The sequence below is a fragment of the Orcinus orca genome, chromosome 10 (genome assembly GCF_937001465.1).
Source record: "Orcinus orca chromosome 10, mOrcOrc1.1, whole genome shotgun sequence".
Taxonomy (NCBI): Eukaryota; Metazoa; Chordata; class Mammalia; order Artiodactyla; family Delphinidae; genus Orcinus; species Orcinus orca.
In genome coordinates, this window is record NC_064568.1 from 32,368,149 (window position 1) to 32,384,738 (window position 16,590).

At 38.4% G+C, this 16,590-nt stretch overlaps 1 protein-coding gene across 7 annotated transcripts in view; it reads left to right on the top strand.

The window, feature by feature from the left end:
• The first annotated feature begins 6,638 nt into the window (after window positions 1-6,638).
• Window positions 6,639-16,590, top strand: part of TASOR (transcription activation suppressor) — a 49,250-nt gene continuing 39,298 nt past the window's right edge. For 5 of the 7 annotated variants that reach the window (XM_004267933.4, XM_033424625.2, XM_004267934.3 and 2 more), the window contains exons 1-2: window positions 6,639-7,206; window positions 14,965-15,110. In XM_004267933.4, coding sequence (XP_004267981.1) covers window positions 6,879-7,206; window positions 14,965-15,110 — 474 coding nt within the window. In that variant the 5' untranslated portion in view covers window positions 6,639-6,878. The remainder of the gene's footprint in view (window positions 7,207-14,964; window positions 15,111-16,590) is intronic. The other 2 variants (XM_012532388.3, XM_033424626.2) reach the window with 2 other exon arrangements.

Genomic DNA, 16,590 nt, shown 5'->3' on the forward strand with positions numbered 1-16,590 from the left:
TTTAGTTGAGATTTGTGGTTACCTGAGTCAGCTGTGTAGTTGAAGGGCTACTCACATGCTGGTTCATCCCTAACCTTATTATTATTTTCAACTGAAGATTACTTGTGTGCCTTCTCTTCCTTGCATGGAAGTCTTTCCTTCCAGACATCAACCATGATGAACTTCAACCCAGTTTGTTGTCAGGGTCTTATACTTCCTTGAGACACGCCCAAGAAATATCTGCTCAGTGAGTAATAGAACAAGTTCTTTGGGGGAAAGAAGATGACTCATGGAAGTAGAATTATTGTTTTAGCTCAAGCATAATGGAAGGAATGGCAGTTTCATATATTTTTAATGCATCTGAATAGGCCGTGGAGTTGTAGTCTTATAGTACTGTCCTTATTCACAAAATGAACGGGTTGAACTGGTTAATCTCCTTAAGGTTCTATGCATTGGATTAGTGGTGCTTTTGTTGATTGGCCTTTATTATCTTTCCCTGCTGCTGATCAGTGGAAAGGTTAAAAAAAAAAAAAAAAAAGCCTCCTAGCTATGTGGTTGAAGTAGGTACCTGTGAGCATCAAATAACGTGGTTTACCTGAAAAAAAAAAAAACACATGAAATTCCTTTGCAAATGTTCAAGGCTGTTGTTACTGTTGAATCTTTTTAGTGACTTTGTTCACTTCGAAGGTACTGTTATGCTTTTGTTTCTATGTGCGAATCCTGTAACTCTAACTATATACATACCTAATTGATTTGACCAGCATGTGGGAGCCTATAATTCCTCTCTGTTGAAACATAGGGATCCTTCTAAAATCTCTGTATTGGATTTCTGGATGATTATTAAGATACTACTGTTTCAATCTTGTGTGAACTACTGAGTAATCACAACGACAGCTTCTCAGTATGCTTTTCTATATATTTTTTCCTTTCTCTTTATTTTATTTTTTAATTAAAAAATTTTATTGAAATATAGTTGATTTACAATGTTGTATTACTTTCAGGTGTACAGCAAAGTGATTCAGATATATATGTATATATATATTCTTTTTTTAGATTCTTTTCCATGATAGGTTATTACAAAATATTGAGTATAGTTCCCTATGCTATATAGTAGGTCCTTGTTTGTTGTCGATTTTATATGTAGTAGTGTGACTATTTAATCCCAAACTCCTAATTTATCCCTCCCCGCTCCTTTCTTTTTAAAATGTTTTTGTTTTTGTTTTTTTAGTAAGTGATGCATTCATATGCTTTAAAGTATAAAAAGATATGGACTGAGAAGTCTCTCCCACCTCTGCCCTCCAGCCCTGGTTCCCTTTCCACAGGCAACCACTGTAGCTAGTCATTTATGTAGCCTTCCACAAAAGTTTTCTGCAAATAGGTGTATATACATAACTGTGTTTGCCCTTTTTGGGGTACAAATGCTAAACACTCTATCCATCTTGTTCTGTACCTTGGCTGTTTTGTTTTAGCACTTAATGAGCTTCTTCATCAGAAAAATGGGGAAAATATGAGTACCTACCTCACAGAGTTATTTTTTTAAAAGATTTATTTATTTTATTATTATTATTTTTTGGCTGTGTTGGGTCTTTGTTGCTGCACATGGGCTTTTCTCTTGCTGTGGCGAGCGGGGGCTACTCTTCTTGTGATGCGCGGGCTTCTCATTGTGGTGGCTTCTCTTGTTGTGGAGCACAGGCTCTAGGCACCCAGGCTTCAGTAGTTGTGGCATGCAGGCTCAGTAGTTGTGGCGCACAGGCTTAGTTGCTCTGAGGTACGTGGGATCTTCCCAGACCAGGGCTCGAACCCGTGTCCCCTGCATTGGCAGGCGGATTCTTAACCACTGCACCACCAGGGAAGCCCCCTCACAGAGTTTATTGTGCAAATTAAATAAATTTAACATGTGCAAAGCACTTAGAAAAGCCAGGTGTTTTGTAGCCTCTGTATTAGTTTTCTATTGCTGCATAATGAATTACCACAAACTTAGTAGCTTCAAACAATATCCTTCTATCATCTCACAGTTTCTGTAGGTCAGAGTATGGACATGGCTTAGCTGGTTTCTCTGCCTGGGTCTCGCACAGCTGAAATCATGATGTCAGCTGGACTGCATTCTTACCTGGAGACTCACTAGGAAAGAATTTGCTTCCAAGATCTCTCAAGGTGTTGGCACCTGTAGAATTTATGGCAGGCTGCTTCTTCAAAGCCAGCAATGGGAGAGACTCCCTGCTGCTTGGAATCTCTGTCCTCTGGTAATACCTAGGTCCTCTATTTTAAAAAAAATTCAGACATAATTCATATATCATGAAATCAATCCTTATATACTTTAAAGTGTATAACTCGGGCTTCCCTGGTGGCGCAGTGGTTGAGAGTCCGCCTGTCGATGCAGGGGACATGGGTTCGTGCCCCGGTCCGGGAAGATCCCACATGCTGCGGAGCGGCTGGGCCCGTGAGCCATGGCCGCTGAGCCTGCGCATCCGAAGCCTGTGCTCCACAAAGTTTATAACTCAGTGGTTTTTAGTACATCCACAAAATTGTGCAACTATCTTCATACCTAATTCCAGAACATTCTCATCACCCCCAAAAGAGATCCTATACTCATTAGCAGTCAGTCTATCCTCATTCCCCCCCTCTCTCCAGGTCCTGGTAACCATCAATCTTCTCTCTGTTTCTATGGATTTGACTATTCTAAACTTTCATGTGAATGGAATCGCACAGTATGTGGATTTTTGTGTCTGGCTTCTTTCACTTAGCATGTTTTCAAGATGCATCCATGTTTTGGCATGTATCAGTATCTATTTTATGGGTATACCCTATTGATAGACATTTAGTTTCCAATTATTTACTATTACAAACAACACTTGATATCCCATTACAAATAACAATGGATATCCTTGAATAAACCTTTCACATGTGAATGAGCATATCTCTACTACAAATTTCTAGAAGTAAAATTGCTAGCTCAAAGGTTTACGCTTCAGTAATACTGGCAGTTATTGCTGAGTTATACTATTTATATCCTGTCTTTTATAGTACTGTTTGAGGAAGGGAGGTGAAATGGCATAGTGGAAAATGCACTGAGTTCTGGACTTTGTTTTGCTACTAACGAGAGGTTAGCCTAGGGTGGTTATTAAGAGCATGGGCTTTGAAGGCAGACTGCCTGGGTTAGAATCTTGGTTCTGCCACTTAAAACTGAAATGACCATAAGAAAGTTAAATAAACCCTCTGTCTCAGTTTCCTTATCTGTAAAATTTGGATAGCATTAATACTTTTTGTGGGGATTAATGATTCAACACATGTAACACTCCTAATACCAGTGCCTGGCACACAGAAAGTGCTCAATGAATGTTAAGTCTTCTTACTAGCCTGCTATGTGATCTTGGTCCACTGTCTTTTCCTATTTTTAAAATGAAGAGTTGAACTGGATTATTTTTGTGTTTCCAATTTAAAAAGGCAATTGTGGTCCCTGCATATTTAATTATACACTATCTCATTGTTCTCTAGTTTTCCTTGTGTTGTTGTTTTGTCCATTACTTAGGGTAGGGGACAATGTAGGTTTTATTTTATTTTTTAATTTTAAAAATTATTATTATTTTTGGCTGCGTTGGGTCTTAGTTGCGGCACGCAGGATCTTTCGTTGTGGTGCACGGGCTCTTTGTTGTGGTGCATGGGCTTCTCTCTAGTTGTGGTCTGTAGGTTTTCTCTTCTCTAGTTATGGCGAGCAGGCTCCAGGGTGTGTAGGCTCTGTAGTTTGTTGTACGTAGGCTCTACTTGAGGTGCGCAAGCGCCGTAGGTATGGCGTGCAGGCTTAGTTGCCCCCCGGCATGTGGGATCTTAGTTCCCTGACCAGGGATTGAACCCAAGTCCCCTGCATTGCAGGGCGGATTCTTTATACCACTGGACCACCAGGGAGGTCCCCAAGGTAGCTTTTATATCTTTAACCTTTAGTAGCTCTTGCTTCAGAACCTTGTGTATCAGTGGTAGCTCCTCCCCTTGAACCCCCATCCCCATATACTGGATATCTATATGCATACATGTATATAAACACATATGTGGATACCCTCTGTATCTCACTGTGTGTGTTAGTGTTCCTGAGATAGCAAGTTTATGCCCCCTCTATCCCTTTCCTGTAGCTGATTCTTAACTTTTAGGTCTCCGCTTAGCCGTCACCATAGATTCTAGTTTTAGACATATTTTCTGATGAACTGTATACGTGAAAGAGGTACCCATGTCCCTTTGCTTCAGAATTATATCCTCAGCACACAGCACCCAATAAACAACTGAAAAATATTTCTAATATTGAATAGTAGTAATGTTATCCAGCTGAACCTAAATTTTTTAATCTACAATAATTGAATATATAGTTAAAATTATATATTAGAGCTTCCCAATCCTCTTACACCTTATAAGGAATAATACTGAATTCATTTAAAATTAAAAAAAATAAATGACTTGGAAGGAAGAAAAATTTTATCCTCACTGAATTTAAGATTCTATTTCTGTGGAAGACAAATGGTTCTCTCTGGGCTTAGTTTTAGGTACTCTTTACCACCAACTGGTGTGTTTGCCTTATACATATCCTAGGACTTCTACCTTCCGAGTTTAAGCTGGCTTTTGCTGACCAAATGAGGAAAGCCTTAGCTGAGTAGTGGCACCAGTATGCAGTTGTTCCTACTTATCTTTAATCTGATAAAAATGAGTTTTTAGAAATGCCTTTAATGAACCAACAACAGAGTTACCCTTTGGAGACCCCAACACCTGAGTTTCTGATAGCCTCTACTATCAAGTAAAGCTTCTTCCTCCAAATTTCGAGGGTAATCTTTAACTTAAAATAATGTAGCATTTTGCCTCAACATGGCCCTCGTGTTTTCATCAGTATTTTAAAATGTGTTTTTATATTAACTATTTACTAAAAGGAATAATTGTTTTATACTTTCCTATGACTTACTGAGCTGATTCAAATAGGTTGGGCAAGTCATGACTAGCTTTTCCTATTAGCTGTTAAACAGGTATGATATTTATCACAGGACATTGGAATCCAATTTTGCTATTGCCCTTGGGAATGCTCTTTAAGTAGCAGCCACGTGGCAAAGCCTAGGGTTTTATTATAATTATAGGTTTGGTCAGTCAACTCCTGGAGTTTGAAAATTGAGGTCTGGGTCCCAATCCTTATCCTACTGCTTAGAGATGGAGCAAAATGTCAATCCTCATTTCTCCATACATAAAATGCATAAAGGTACAGAGCTGCTGTGAAGATTAGGTCTTAAGAGAAGCAGTCAAGGGCAAGTATTTTATTTGGAGTTAAACAGACCTGGCTTCAAATTCTCATTTTGTTAATTTGTTCTATATCTTGCAATACTTATTTTTTATTTAACTATAGTTTACAGATTCTTTTCTATAATAGGTTATTACAAGATATTGAACACAATTCCATGTGCTATACAGTAAATCCTTGTTTTACAGTGGTGTGTTTCTATTAATCCCATACTCCTAATTGCAACACTTATTTTATTTTTTCTATTATCCCTGCTTTATTTATTTTTACATCTTTATTGGAGTATAATTGCTTTACAATGGTGTGTTAGTTTCTGCTTCATAACAAAGTGAATCAGTTATACATATACATATGTTCCCATATCTCTTCCCTCTTATGTCTCCCTCCCTCTCACCCTCCCTATGCAACACTTATTTTAAATTGTGCATAATAGTATCTCCCTAACATCTGTTGTTGTGAGGATTAAATGTACATAGTATACGTAAATCGCTTTGTCCAGTGCCTAGCGTACAGAAAGGACCTAAGAAATATTACATTTTCTCTATTCACCATAACACAAATAAATAGTAGTTTCAACCTAATCGGTGTAAGCTGTTTTAAAGGCCTTCTACTTGACTGTCAAGTTGTTTTAAGGGAAAGCGATCGCTTGCTGTATATTTTTTAACGTGGCTGCAGACGTTTCTATTTTTCTTTAATATACACGCACTTGAGGAAAACTGAAACACCAAAGGGAAATCTAAAAGCCAGCAGCCCCTCTCTCCTCAAGCTCCCCAGAACCAAATCCTGTTAACATTAGGCTATGAAGTCAAATCAAAGGACCAAGGTATCGACTGTTTGCTGGAGGCGTGCCACTGGTTCTAACCCTTCTAGATAAAAGAGGGGGGCGGGTGGGAGTAATGTGTTGTAAAGGTGCAAGATCCGGTGGGAACTGCAGGTCGGTTAAGTGGGCCCCCGAGGCTTTCATGCTCTTATCTCTTATCGCCACTCCAGGGCTTTATATGCACGTAAATATTTCACAAAGCCGAGATCGTCCCACAACCACTGCCTCTGTACTGTCCTGGCCGATGTGAATCGTGCGCGGAGAAGCCGGGTAATCTTGCCCGTAAAGAGGCGACGCCTGCGTTCTCGGGACCTGGCGCAGCGCGCCTCCCTCGCCTGCAACACTGGCCGAGCGTGGTCCGGGAACTCGCAGCTCGTCCTGAGGCCCATCCACCCCGCAGCCGGCCGCGGCGTCGAGGTACTCTCCAGCCGTTGCGGTCGCCCCTTTTGGCGGGCTCCGGCGCCCCGAGGCTCCACCCCCCGGCGCTGTCTGTCCGCACCCGCGGAGGCGGGCGCCGCGCCCCCATTGGTGGAGCGCTCCGAGATGGCCCCGCCCCATCCCGGCCCCGACGCCAGCACGTTGAGTGGTGGGGGCCGGCAGAAGAACTGCCCGAGCGGTCGGGCCGCACGGTTGTAGCGCCCGCTTTGGGGCCCCCGAGAGGCTGCTGGGCCGGGATAGCGGCCAGCGGCCACGGGGGGGAAGGGGGTGGGTGGGCTGAGAGCAGCTTGGCGGCGAAGCTGGCCCGCCACCCCTTCCCCCCACCTCCGTCGACCTTGTAGGCAGAAGCTTCCCGGCGCTCCTCACGCCGGCGCGATGGCTACTGCTGCGGAGGCGGAGGCCTCTCCGCCGACGGACGCGAACTGGGAAAGTGGCGGCGGCGGCGGAGACGACGAGCTGAAGCAGGCGCTTCCGGAGCTTGAGTCCTCCCCACAAAATGGCGGCGGCCTCAGCGTCGCGGAGCCCGGCGGCGGCGCCGGGCCTGAGGAGACCGCGGCTGCCGAGGCCGCCCCGAGCCTCTGCCACGAGCAGCCTCAGGACTCCTGTGAGGCGGGCGCGGCCGCTCTGCCCAAAGGCCCCGAAGAGCCCGAAAGACCCGTTAGGAGGAGTTTTCAGATCCCCAGGAAGAGCAGAGAAAAGAAAGGTGGTGCTTCCCCTTTTTCCCAACCCCTCTTTCTCTCTCCCCTCCATCTTTTCATTAGAACCTCTCTGTCTCCTTCCCACACCCATCCGAGACACGTAAACACGCATGCAGCGCCAGCCGCCTCTCCCCGCACTGCCACGGCCGCCCAGCTGCTGCGCTTGGTGCGAGAGGAAAGCGGTGGAACCACGCTCCCTGCTCCCCCTCTCCCCGTGGAAGTTGGAAGTAGCTCAGGTTTGAAGCTTGTCCGTAAGGCTGCAGCTCCCAGAGAGGAAAGATGGTGCTCGGCGCCCCTCCCTCCCAGCCCCTGAAGGCAGAGAAGCTGATGTGTCCTCCTAAGGATGCTTCTGAGAAGTCTCACTGTGGAAATAACCCGTGGCCATGGATTCTGGGGCTTTCTCCAAGGCCATTGCGTTGAGAGGACCACAAGTGCTTCTCCCTGTGGAAATTCTTCAGCTCTATGCGTCTACTTGAAATTTGCTCGATGTCAGCGTCTTCCCTTGTTTAGACATCTCCGTTAGATGTGATTCATGCACACTGCTGTTTGCCATCACACTTCATTTCCATGTAGATTTTTTTTTCTTGTTTTTGAAGAGCTAGATAGGGCTGTCTCTAAATCCAACGTTAGTATGTTTTTTTCTTGTATTTGAGAAGCTTGGGAAGGTAGGTTCTTGGTGCAGTAATTTCCCTGTGGAAAAAAATAGAGGTCAGCTTATGCCCAAGAGTCACCAACTTGATCTTGCAGATGAGAGAACTTCAGAAAAATATTTAAAAGTCCAGTCTGGTTTTTGGAACCAGTATGGGAACAGTTAAATGAAGTACGTTACCTTTTTAAAACTTAATGCCGTATTGTGACACCTTTCTAATGGAGGAAGTTATCGTTTTCAATTCTTAGAAAACAATTTTTGACTCTCCAGCGATTTGGGATACTCTGTCTGGATTTAGTCAATTTAAAGCCTCTTTTTGTTTTAGTGCGTGGTTCCGTTTTTTCAGATTTACTTTGGAAAGTAATAGGAATTTTCTTATTTGCGGAAAACGTTTTTTATTTGTAACTTGAATCTTGGTAAAGAGACTCTTGAATGAAGCATGTGCTTCCTCTTGCCATGTGCATAACCAGCTACATTTGCACACCTGAAATTGTTAGCCTTCTGTCAGTAAGATACAAATAAAGTCAAATTGTTAATTTCTATTTGGATGATAAAGCCAGGGAAATCCTTGGTGTGAGAAACCATGTTGAGAAAGATGAAGTTATCTTTTGTCCACTAGCATGCAGAATGTTTCTAGAAGTATCTTTTAAGTGAGTTAATGTAATACATTTTAGGGTTCAAGAGAATTCTTGTATAGGTCAAGGTTATCAATCCTTTTGGTTTAGTTAAGATGTAGAGTCTATATGAGGAAAATTAGATTTCATCCTGAGTTATCAATTGGTAGAGAATAGGTTGGAAGTAGATTCAGATGGGCTCTGGTTATAGGATCGAAGTAGGAGGTTGAATTTTTTTCTTTTTAAAAAATTTTTTAGCTTGATACAATTTTGAAGTCCGTTTTTTTAGGGTTTTAAGCAAAACAAAGCATGATGTACCTCCTTTTAATTTTTGATAGGACCAGGAAATTGGCATAAAACCCATTTGGGTTGAAATGTGGGAGGGCACTAGGAAATGTTGAAAGGCACTGTTTGCATGTGTGGTTTTTTTTTAATTAGATAAATCCAGAGGTTGCTGTAAAATAGACCTCATTTGAACACATTAAAAGTAGATAATAATTGAGGAATTAGGAAATATAAAACCTAGTTGTCTTTTTTTTCTCCCCTGAGTCTGATGCTTCTTTGGGGGAAATTTGTTACCTTTCTCCTCTTAGGGAGGTTTTGGTAAGGAAAATATAACACAGTGGACTTTTTTCATGTTTCGTGAAAGTGAGTAATTTTTAACTTGTCTAAATATTTGCACACTTAGCAGCAGCTGTTCAAATAGTGCAATAGCGATCTAAATAGCACTTTTAAAACTTAAATAAGCTTTTTACCATCATGGACTTCATCCTGTCCAACCTGAAAGGAGTTAATACTTGGTGATAGAATTTAATAGAAAAATATAACTTTTCATTAAAAAAATGCTTTATCAGAAACAGTTCGGCAGGTACTGCTAGTTTCACACTTGATCCCAAGATAATGTCCTCTTGGAAGACTTGAAAGGTATCACTTTATGTATAGGATTTGGCTAGGTATTAGTGGTGTGGTCATCTGAGTCTTTTATCATGAATATTAGATCATTTTCAGTAGATACCTCTGCTTGAACTTTTCAGTATCAAAGGTTCTGTTGCATTCGTATTTTAATATGGCAGACCTTTGCTTGTGACTGCTTTACAGTGAAATTTAAGATTAGGACTCATGTTTTTGGTAGCTTAAAGGTAAATCTTTGTGAGTATAACTTGACTCAGTTCTTTTATTGGTCTTCACAGTAGCATAACATCCAAAATACTGCCATTCTAATTAAGTAATGATATTGACAAACATTTTATAGTGCTTAATAAGTTACAGGCATTGTTCTCAGAAGTTTATATGTACTAACTAAATCTCAGTAATCCTATGTGGTAGGTACTATTCCCATTTTACAGATGAGGAGACTGAACTACTGAGGTAAATAACTTGCCCAAGGTTACACAGCTAGTAAATGGTGGAGTTGGAATTTGAACCTAGGTGTAGAGTACTTCTTATTTCTTTTTTATTGTAGAAAAGTTTTAGTTCACTTAAAAAAAATTTTTTTTAACAACTATTAAATTTAGTGATGTTTAGTATGTCTTCATCCCTGGGGAATTTTGAGATTCCAAAATTATGTTCATTAGAAAATTAACACATTTAATAAGTACTCACAGATTAAGTCATCTGTTGACTAGAAGAGTAAGATTTTACTCTTTGTGATCTGTGTGCTATTCTGTTTACTTATTGGCTGGGCTACTTTCTGTACTGTAAGGAGTCACTGTTATATTTAACCGAATTGTGGAATTGCACTTCGTCAGTAGATGTTTCACTATTGCCTTCTTCTACTCTAAAATCTGATAGTGTAAGTCATCAAAAGTAAATTAAAATCAGTAATTGTATTTGATATAATTTTTCCCTCCAAAGGTCTTGGGAAATGAAGTAGTAATGATGCGCTTTCTGGAAAATGTTTATTGGTTAATGCTTTATGTAGGGCACAAGATTAATTGCTCTCGTGCATCTGCGTCTCATGCAGGTGCATCACAAACTAAATGCTCTTACGCACCTGCATCCATACTGGTCTAGTTCAGGAAAATTAAAGGCCAATTCTCCTCCCACATCCCCATCTTTTCCCACAAAATTTGGAGTTGTCTTTTTGAAGACTTTGGGGTTGAGTCTCTTTCTTAAGGAAATTTACATGATGTTTTAGTAGCTGTATATGAATGGCTTGGTTCTAAGCACCACAGTTTTCCCTACATAGAAGTAAATCTGAGCAGGAATGTACAGGCAGAATCCAGTCATCCACATAAAACGTTTGATAGGCGCATATAAATTCTAAGTAATGGAGGTAAAACTTTCTTTGACGTATTCCCAGTCCAAAAAAAGTCAAGTTTCATATTATCTCTCTAGATCTCTGCTAGAATGTTTATTACTGATTCTGCACTATGTTCAATCATGAGTAGAGATGAATCACCCATTCCTACAGTATTATGTCTGTAGTAATTTTATTAGACTGAAGAAAAATGATTTTTAAAATGTCTAAATTATCATGAGGAACAAATGGATATTCATTGTATTTTAGTCATTAATATCCATAGACATCAGAGAGATGGATTCAGAGAGTATTGCAGACCAATGAGATCCGCAGCCTACTCTTTGCCATTTCCTTTTCTTCCATGAATTACTTTAAATTGGAATGTATATTTTGGAATTTCCCTTGGTATATTTTTATAACGCTGGTCCATCTTTTTTTAATTTTAGCTTGTTTTTACACTTATGATTTTTTTTTTTACATATACACATAAACAATACAAACACAAAGAGTGGCATTGACACTAAATGAGTTGGTAAAAGTAGTTGAGGAAAAATGTTCCTTTGACTAAGAAACAAAGCTACTATTTGGTGACCTTAATTTTACGTCTATTCCAGCTGCTTAAGTTTAACATTTAATTCTTAGTATGTTTTATATGCTACCAGTAATATAAAATACTCAATTCTAGTTGTAGTTCTGTGATATAGACAGTCTCCTCATTTGAATTATAAATCTCCAAGTGCCTTTGTAAGTCTTTTCTTGAATCCCATAAAAACACATCTATAAAAGGGACTCCCCTGATGGTCTAATGGTTAAGACTTCATGCTTCCACTGCAGAGGCACAGGTTTGATCCCTGGTTGGGGAACTAAGATCCTGCATGCCATGTAGTGTGGACAAAAGAGAAAAAAAAATGATGAAAACACATCTATCATCAGTTTTGTCAATAGAAGAGCCTTGTGAATTATCAGAAATCAACTCAGTAACTATCTTTCTGACATGAATTTGATGGAAGCACTGTAAATAAGCAAAATTATATGTTTCTTAATGTCTGGAAGAATTATTACGACTGCTGTTAACCTTTATAAACCAAAAAAGGGTGTTAGCTATGGCTTTTGGCCCTGTTAAATGCAATAAATGAGAAAGAAATACTAAGAAATGAGATTCAAAAGAAGACATAAGAGGGTAGAAAGAGCATTCTAGACATCAAATTCTTTTTCTTTTATTGCTAATTTCCATATAGCTAATATAATTTCTTGGTCTAAAATGAGGAAACAATTCTGTTTTTCCAGCTCTTGGAATGATTTGTTTCATCACTTATATTCAGCACTTACATATACATGTTTTACTTATAGTTCAGGAAACAAGATTTGCAGCTAGGGAGCCTTATTTTGAATTCACACCTGCCCTATTCACGTATCAGCCTTGGGCCAAGTTAACTGTTAGCTCAGTTTCATTTGTGAAATGGGCATAATGAACTTCATAGGGTGGTTTCGATGATTAAATGAGATAATGCATATAAAGCTCTTAGTACAGTATCTGAAAAGGAATAATGAGCCACTAATTGTTAGACTCAAAAATTGTCAGAATCCGGAGAACAGTATATTGGATTCTGACTTCCTATGTGAAATGGATGATAAATATATAAAATGTTCTGATCCCCTACGGGTAGTTACAGGTTTATTTATTATTATTGCCTCAGTGATGACCCATAATACTGTGATGTATATATGTTTTCTTTAAAAGAAGTGACAGAATGTGTTGATCAGGTATGTCCTTTAGAGGATTATTAAGGACAAAATAGGCCACCAGGGAATGTACATTCAGAACATAAACTGGTTATATTTCTAAACTACTATTACCAGCACATTGACTTGAAATCTTTAAAAATAGCTACAGCATAATTTTATTCTTACAGAAATTGATAATTGGGAAGAAAAACTAGAAATTATAACTTTGGCCTAACTAGTAAAGCCAACTGAGATATTTGAAATATAAAATACCTACTAGGACACAGGTATTGTTAGACCTAAAATCTTGCACCTTTTTCTGTATTTTTATTCACAAGAATTTTTTTCACACTGGCAGTCTAGTTGAGTATTACTTGAGGTGACTAGGACATTGCTTTGGAATGAAACAAATGTTAAGTACTTTTTTGAGAATAATTTGAAAGTTAATGTCTATATAAATTTATATGATTTAACTTGAATCTTTCACTTTTGGTTAGATTGACAGTGGAAATAGTGTTGGAATAGCTTAGCTAAGGAAAATGATTTCATTTTGTAGATTGTAAAATTTCATAGAAATTTAAAGCTACTTCTTTTGATACTTCTTTTTGTCACATCTTTAGATACCTGAAGTCACTTGTTAGTTTAGAAACATAAAAATCAATCATGCATAAAACCCAACTTTAAGAATCATGCTTGGCTCATTTTGGATGGGAAAGCCTATGAAAACTTCCACGTGCTGTTTTCCCTCACAAGTTTTTCCAGTTTAGTTGGGGACAGACAGAAAGATAAAACGTTTTCTCCTACTGTATTCTATAAAACAGATTTGAATTGAGAGAATGGATGTCTCCGTTTTTTGAGCTTTCGTTTTGTTTTATATATCACTGAATGGTTGAATTTGTGAGACCTAATTTAAAATGACAACAATCATATTTTGGTAGTTTAGAATATATTTGTATTCAATATAAAAAAGTCTTGACAAAGTTTATTCTCATCTTCACTCACTCAGTCATTCAGCTTGGGACCAGTGCCCCAAGAAAAGGTAGAGTAATGAACAAGGCAGATATAGTTCCTCCTCTCATGGAGCTTACAATCAATAGATTATTGAGTATATCCATCTGCTATAAATTTTATTATAGCACACTCTGTGTTTAGTAGTTCTTTAGTTCTTTTTGAGTGTTTTTTTCCCCTGCTTACTCCTACTGTCTTTATTGCATTATTATAAGTATGTTGATTTTATCCCGCTGCCACCTTTTTTAGTGTGCAATTCCAAAGTAGTGGGAATCATTTGTTCTATACACATTCTCTCATTGAAAGCTACATTTTTACAGGCACTTTTGTAATATATACATGGTTTGGTGGATGAATGGATATGTCATTTGACGTTATAGGGAATACAGTAAAAACAGCTGCTCTTTAGTACCTTTGAGAGTATGTACAAGTAGAACACCGCTTTCAGTAGTGGCCTAAAAGTATTTTGAATGACATTTATTGACTCTATATATAGTATCTTGAAAGAAATTAAGGTAATAGCATATAACATAAGTTCTATGAATACTTCTATCTACAGTGAAAAATAAGTGGTTCCTTTTGGTTTGGGGAAAGTATATATATAGACTTGATGTTTTAAATTTATAACTTATTTCATGCATAAAGTGGAAATTTGAGGTTATTAGGCTACTGTTTGAAGAACAAATTGTATATTTCACTTAAGTATTTTAAAAATTAAAGGGAGTATGCAGTAGTTGGTGGAGTGGGGAATAAAAACTTTTACTGTTTTTCTTTGCACCAGATGCTGTGCTTAGAGCCTTTTCCATGTGTTAGCCATATGGCATATAGTGGTTATTAGGATAGCTGGAGTTCTCCTTTTTACTGAAGAAAGTACCGAGCTTGTTTTGTTAAGTCATTGATTTACCCAAGGTCTCCCACAAAGCCAGTAAATGCTAGACCTGATATTTGTGTCCTGTTTTGTCTCCAAAGTTCCACATCTTTCCATTTCACCAAGTTTTCATAGTAAATATCCTCCTACTTTATATTGGTAATACAAGAAGCTAATGGATGCAGCATATTTTATTCTAACTTTAGTATTAAAAACCAGATAGAATCATTTTATTGTATAGACAGCTAAGTGTCTTAAATGTTTTTATCCTTTTACTTATGGCATAAGCATTTCATTTGCTGAAATAAATGGTCCTAGACATACTACCTAAATGTAACATAAAATAGGAGTTGAGGCAAGTTGAGTTTATGCACAGGTTCTTATGAGCGTCTTTAAGCAGTTTAGGTTGCCTAGTGTAGCATCCCCTAAGTTTTGCAAAATTGTAACTTCCTTTTCTGCATGTGTAATGCCAGATGCTCGCTGCTGAAGAGTTTTTTCTTTAATGAATTAATAAGTATCTCTTTTGCATATCACAAAATAAGATAGCCTTGATGCTTTTTTTTAACTTTATTTAAAAGTTATATTAACAAAGCCACAAAAATATAAAAAACTACATTTAAGATGGAATCTTAAAATTAATACTGTTTTTTATTTTAGCACTTTTTCAGCCATTAACTCCAGGCTCTCGGGAATTTGAAGATGTTTTAAATATTCTCCACTCATCTTACCTTGAACCAACTTCAGTAACAAATTTTAACTACAGACGTGCTTGCTTGATACATAATGAGCTTTTGGAAAAGGAGGTATGTTTTTTTTTTTTAATTTATTTATTTTTATTATTTATTTTTGGCTGTGTTGGGTCTTCATTGCTGCGTGCGGGCTTTCTCTAGTTTCGGCGAGCGGGGGCTACTCTTCATTGCTGTATGCGGGCTTCTCATTGCCGTAGCTTCTCGTTGCAGAGCATGGGCTCTAGGTGTGCGGGCTTCAGTAGTTACAGCATGCGGGCTCAGTAGTTATGCCTCGCGGGCTTCAGTAGTTGTGGCATGCGGGCTCAGTAGTTGTAGCTCACGGGCTCTAGAGCACGGGCTCGCTAGTTGTGACGCACGAACTTAGTTGCTCTGCGGCATGTGGGATCTTCCCGGACCAGGGCTCGAACCTGTGTCCCCTGCATTGGCAGGCGGATTCTTAACCACTGCGCCACCAGGGAAGTCCAGGAGGTATGTTTTAAATTGTGCTTTTTGTAAGATTCTTCAGAACCAGTTAATAGCCTGGAATTTGTTTTACTTTCTTCCTTTTCTTTAAAAATGCTAAAGTTCTTAGGAAAACCAAATTATGGAGGGAAAAAACAAGTTTTAAATGGCATGTTGTTTTCCCTAAACACTGTTGATATTGCACTACATTTATCTGTTCTGTTAAATTAATGTGTGATTGTGTAAGATAACTTCTTTTACTAACAATGAATCTTAAGCATAGGGATAGCTTATTGTATAATGGCTTAATTGTAAATTCATTACAAGGCTTTTTGCTCTTTCAAGCGTGTTAGTTAAATGGAATCTCTAAGAGCATATTATGTCTCAATTGGAAGGTTAATGAAATACAATACTTTTTTTTTTTTTTAGGATATGCTTAATTTTTTCCCCAGTTATTGCCTGGTAATTGAGTTATCTTAATATCATTAGTAGAAATTCTTAGTGAAAAAGTGAGAACAAAGCGGAATAGTTGAGCCTGTTAGGTAGTGAATTTAAGTTTCATATACAAATTAGAATCTTTTTTTGAGTTTTGATTTAGGAAAAGCCGTAATAATCCTGAGGTAATACAAATGAGATGTTTAGAAATATTTGATGTGTATATTGCTTTCTGATGTACATGAAATACTATTAATTTTGTACTTTTATAGGTTGGTTAATCTAGTGCTATGAGAATTTAACTTTGAAAGGATCCCTAAAGTGGATGAATGTTAATGGCTCCCAGAGGAAATTAAAACCTTGGTAGTTTGATGTGGTTTCATGATATGATAGGGATTATTTGTTAATTTTATATGAAAATTTAAAGATTCATTAATTATATTATTGAAGATCGGTAATAGCCTGAACATGGCATGTAAATCTGTTAGGTATGGGCTCCATATCTATTTGCTTGTATCTAAAAGTGAAAGCCAGCAGTTTAGGGTGACTTACAGTTCAGATGTACTTAGATCAAGTCACTCTTTTATCCTGGAAATGGGTATGGAGCATGGCTTATGTACTTGGCACTGAGAATATAATTATAAAGAAATGAAACATT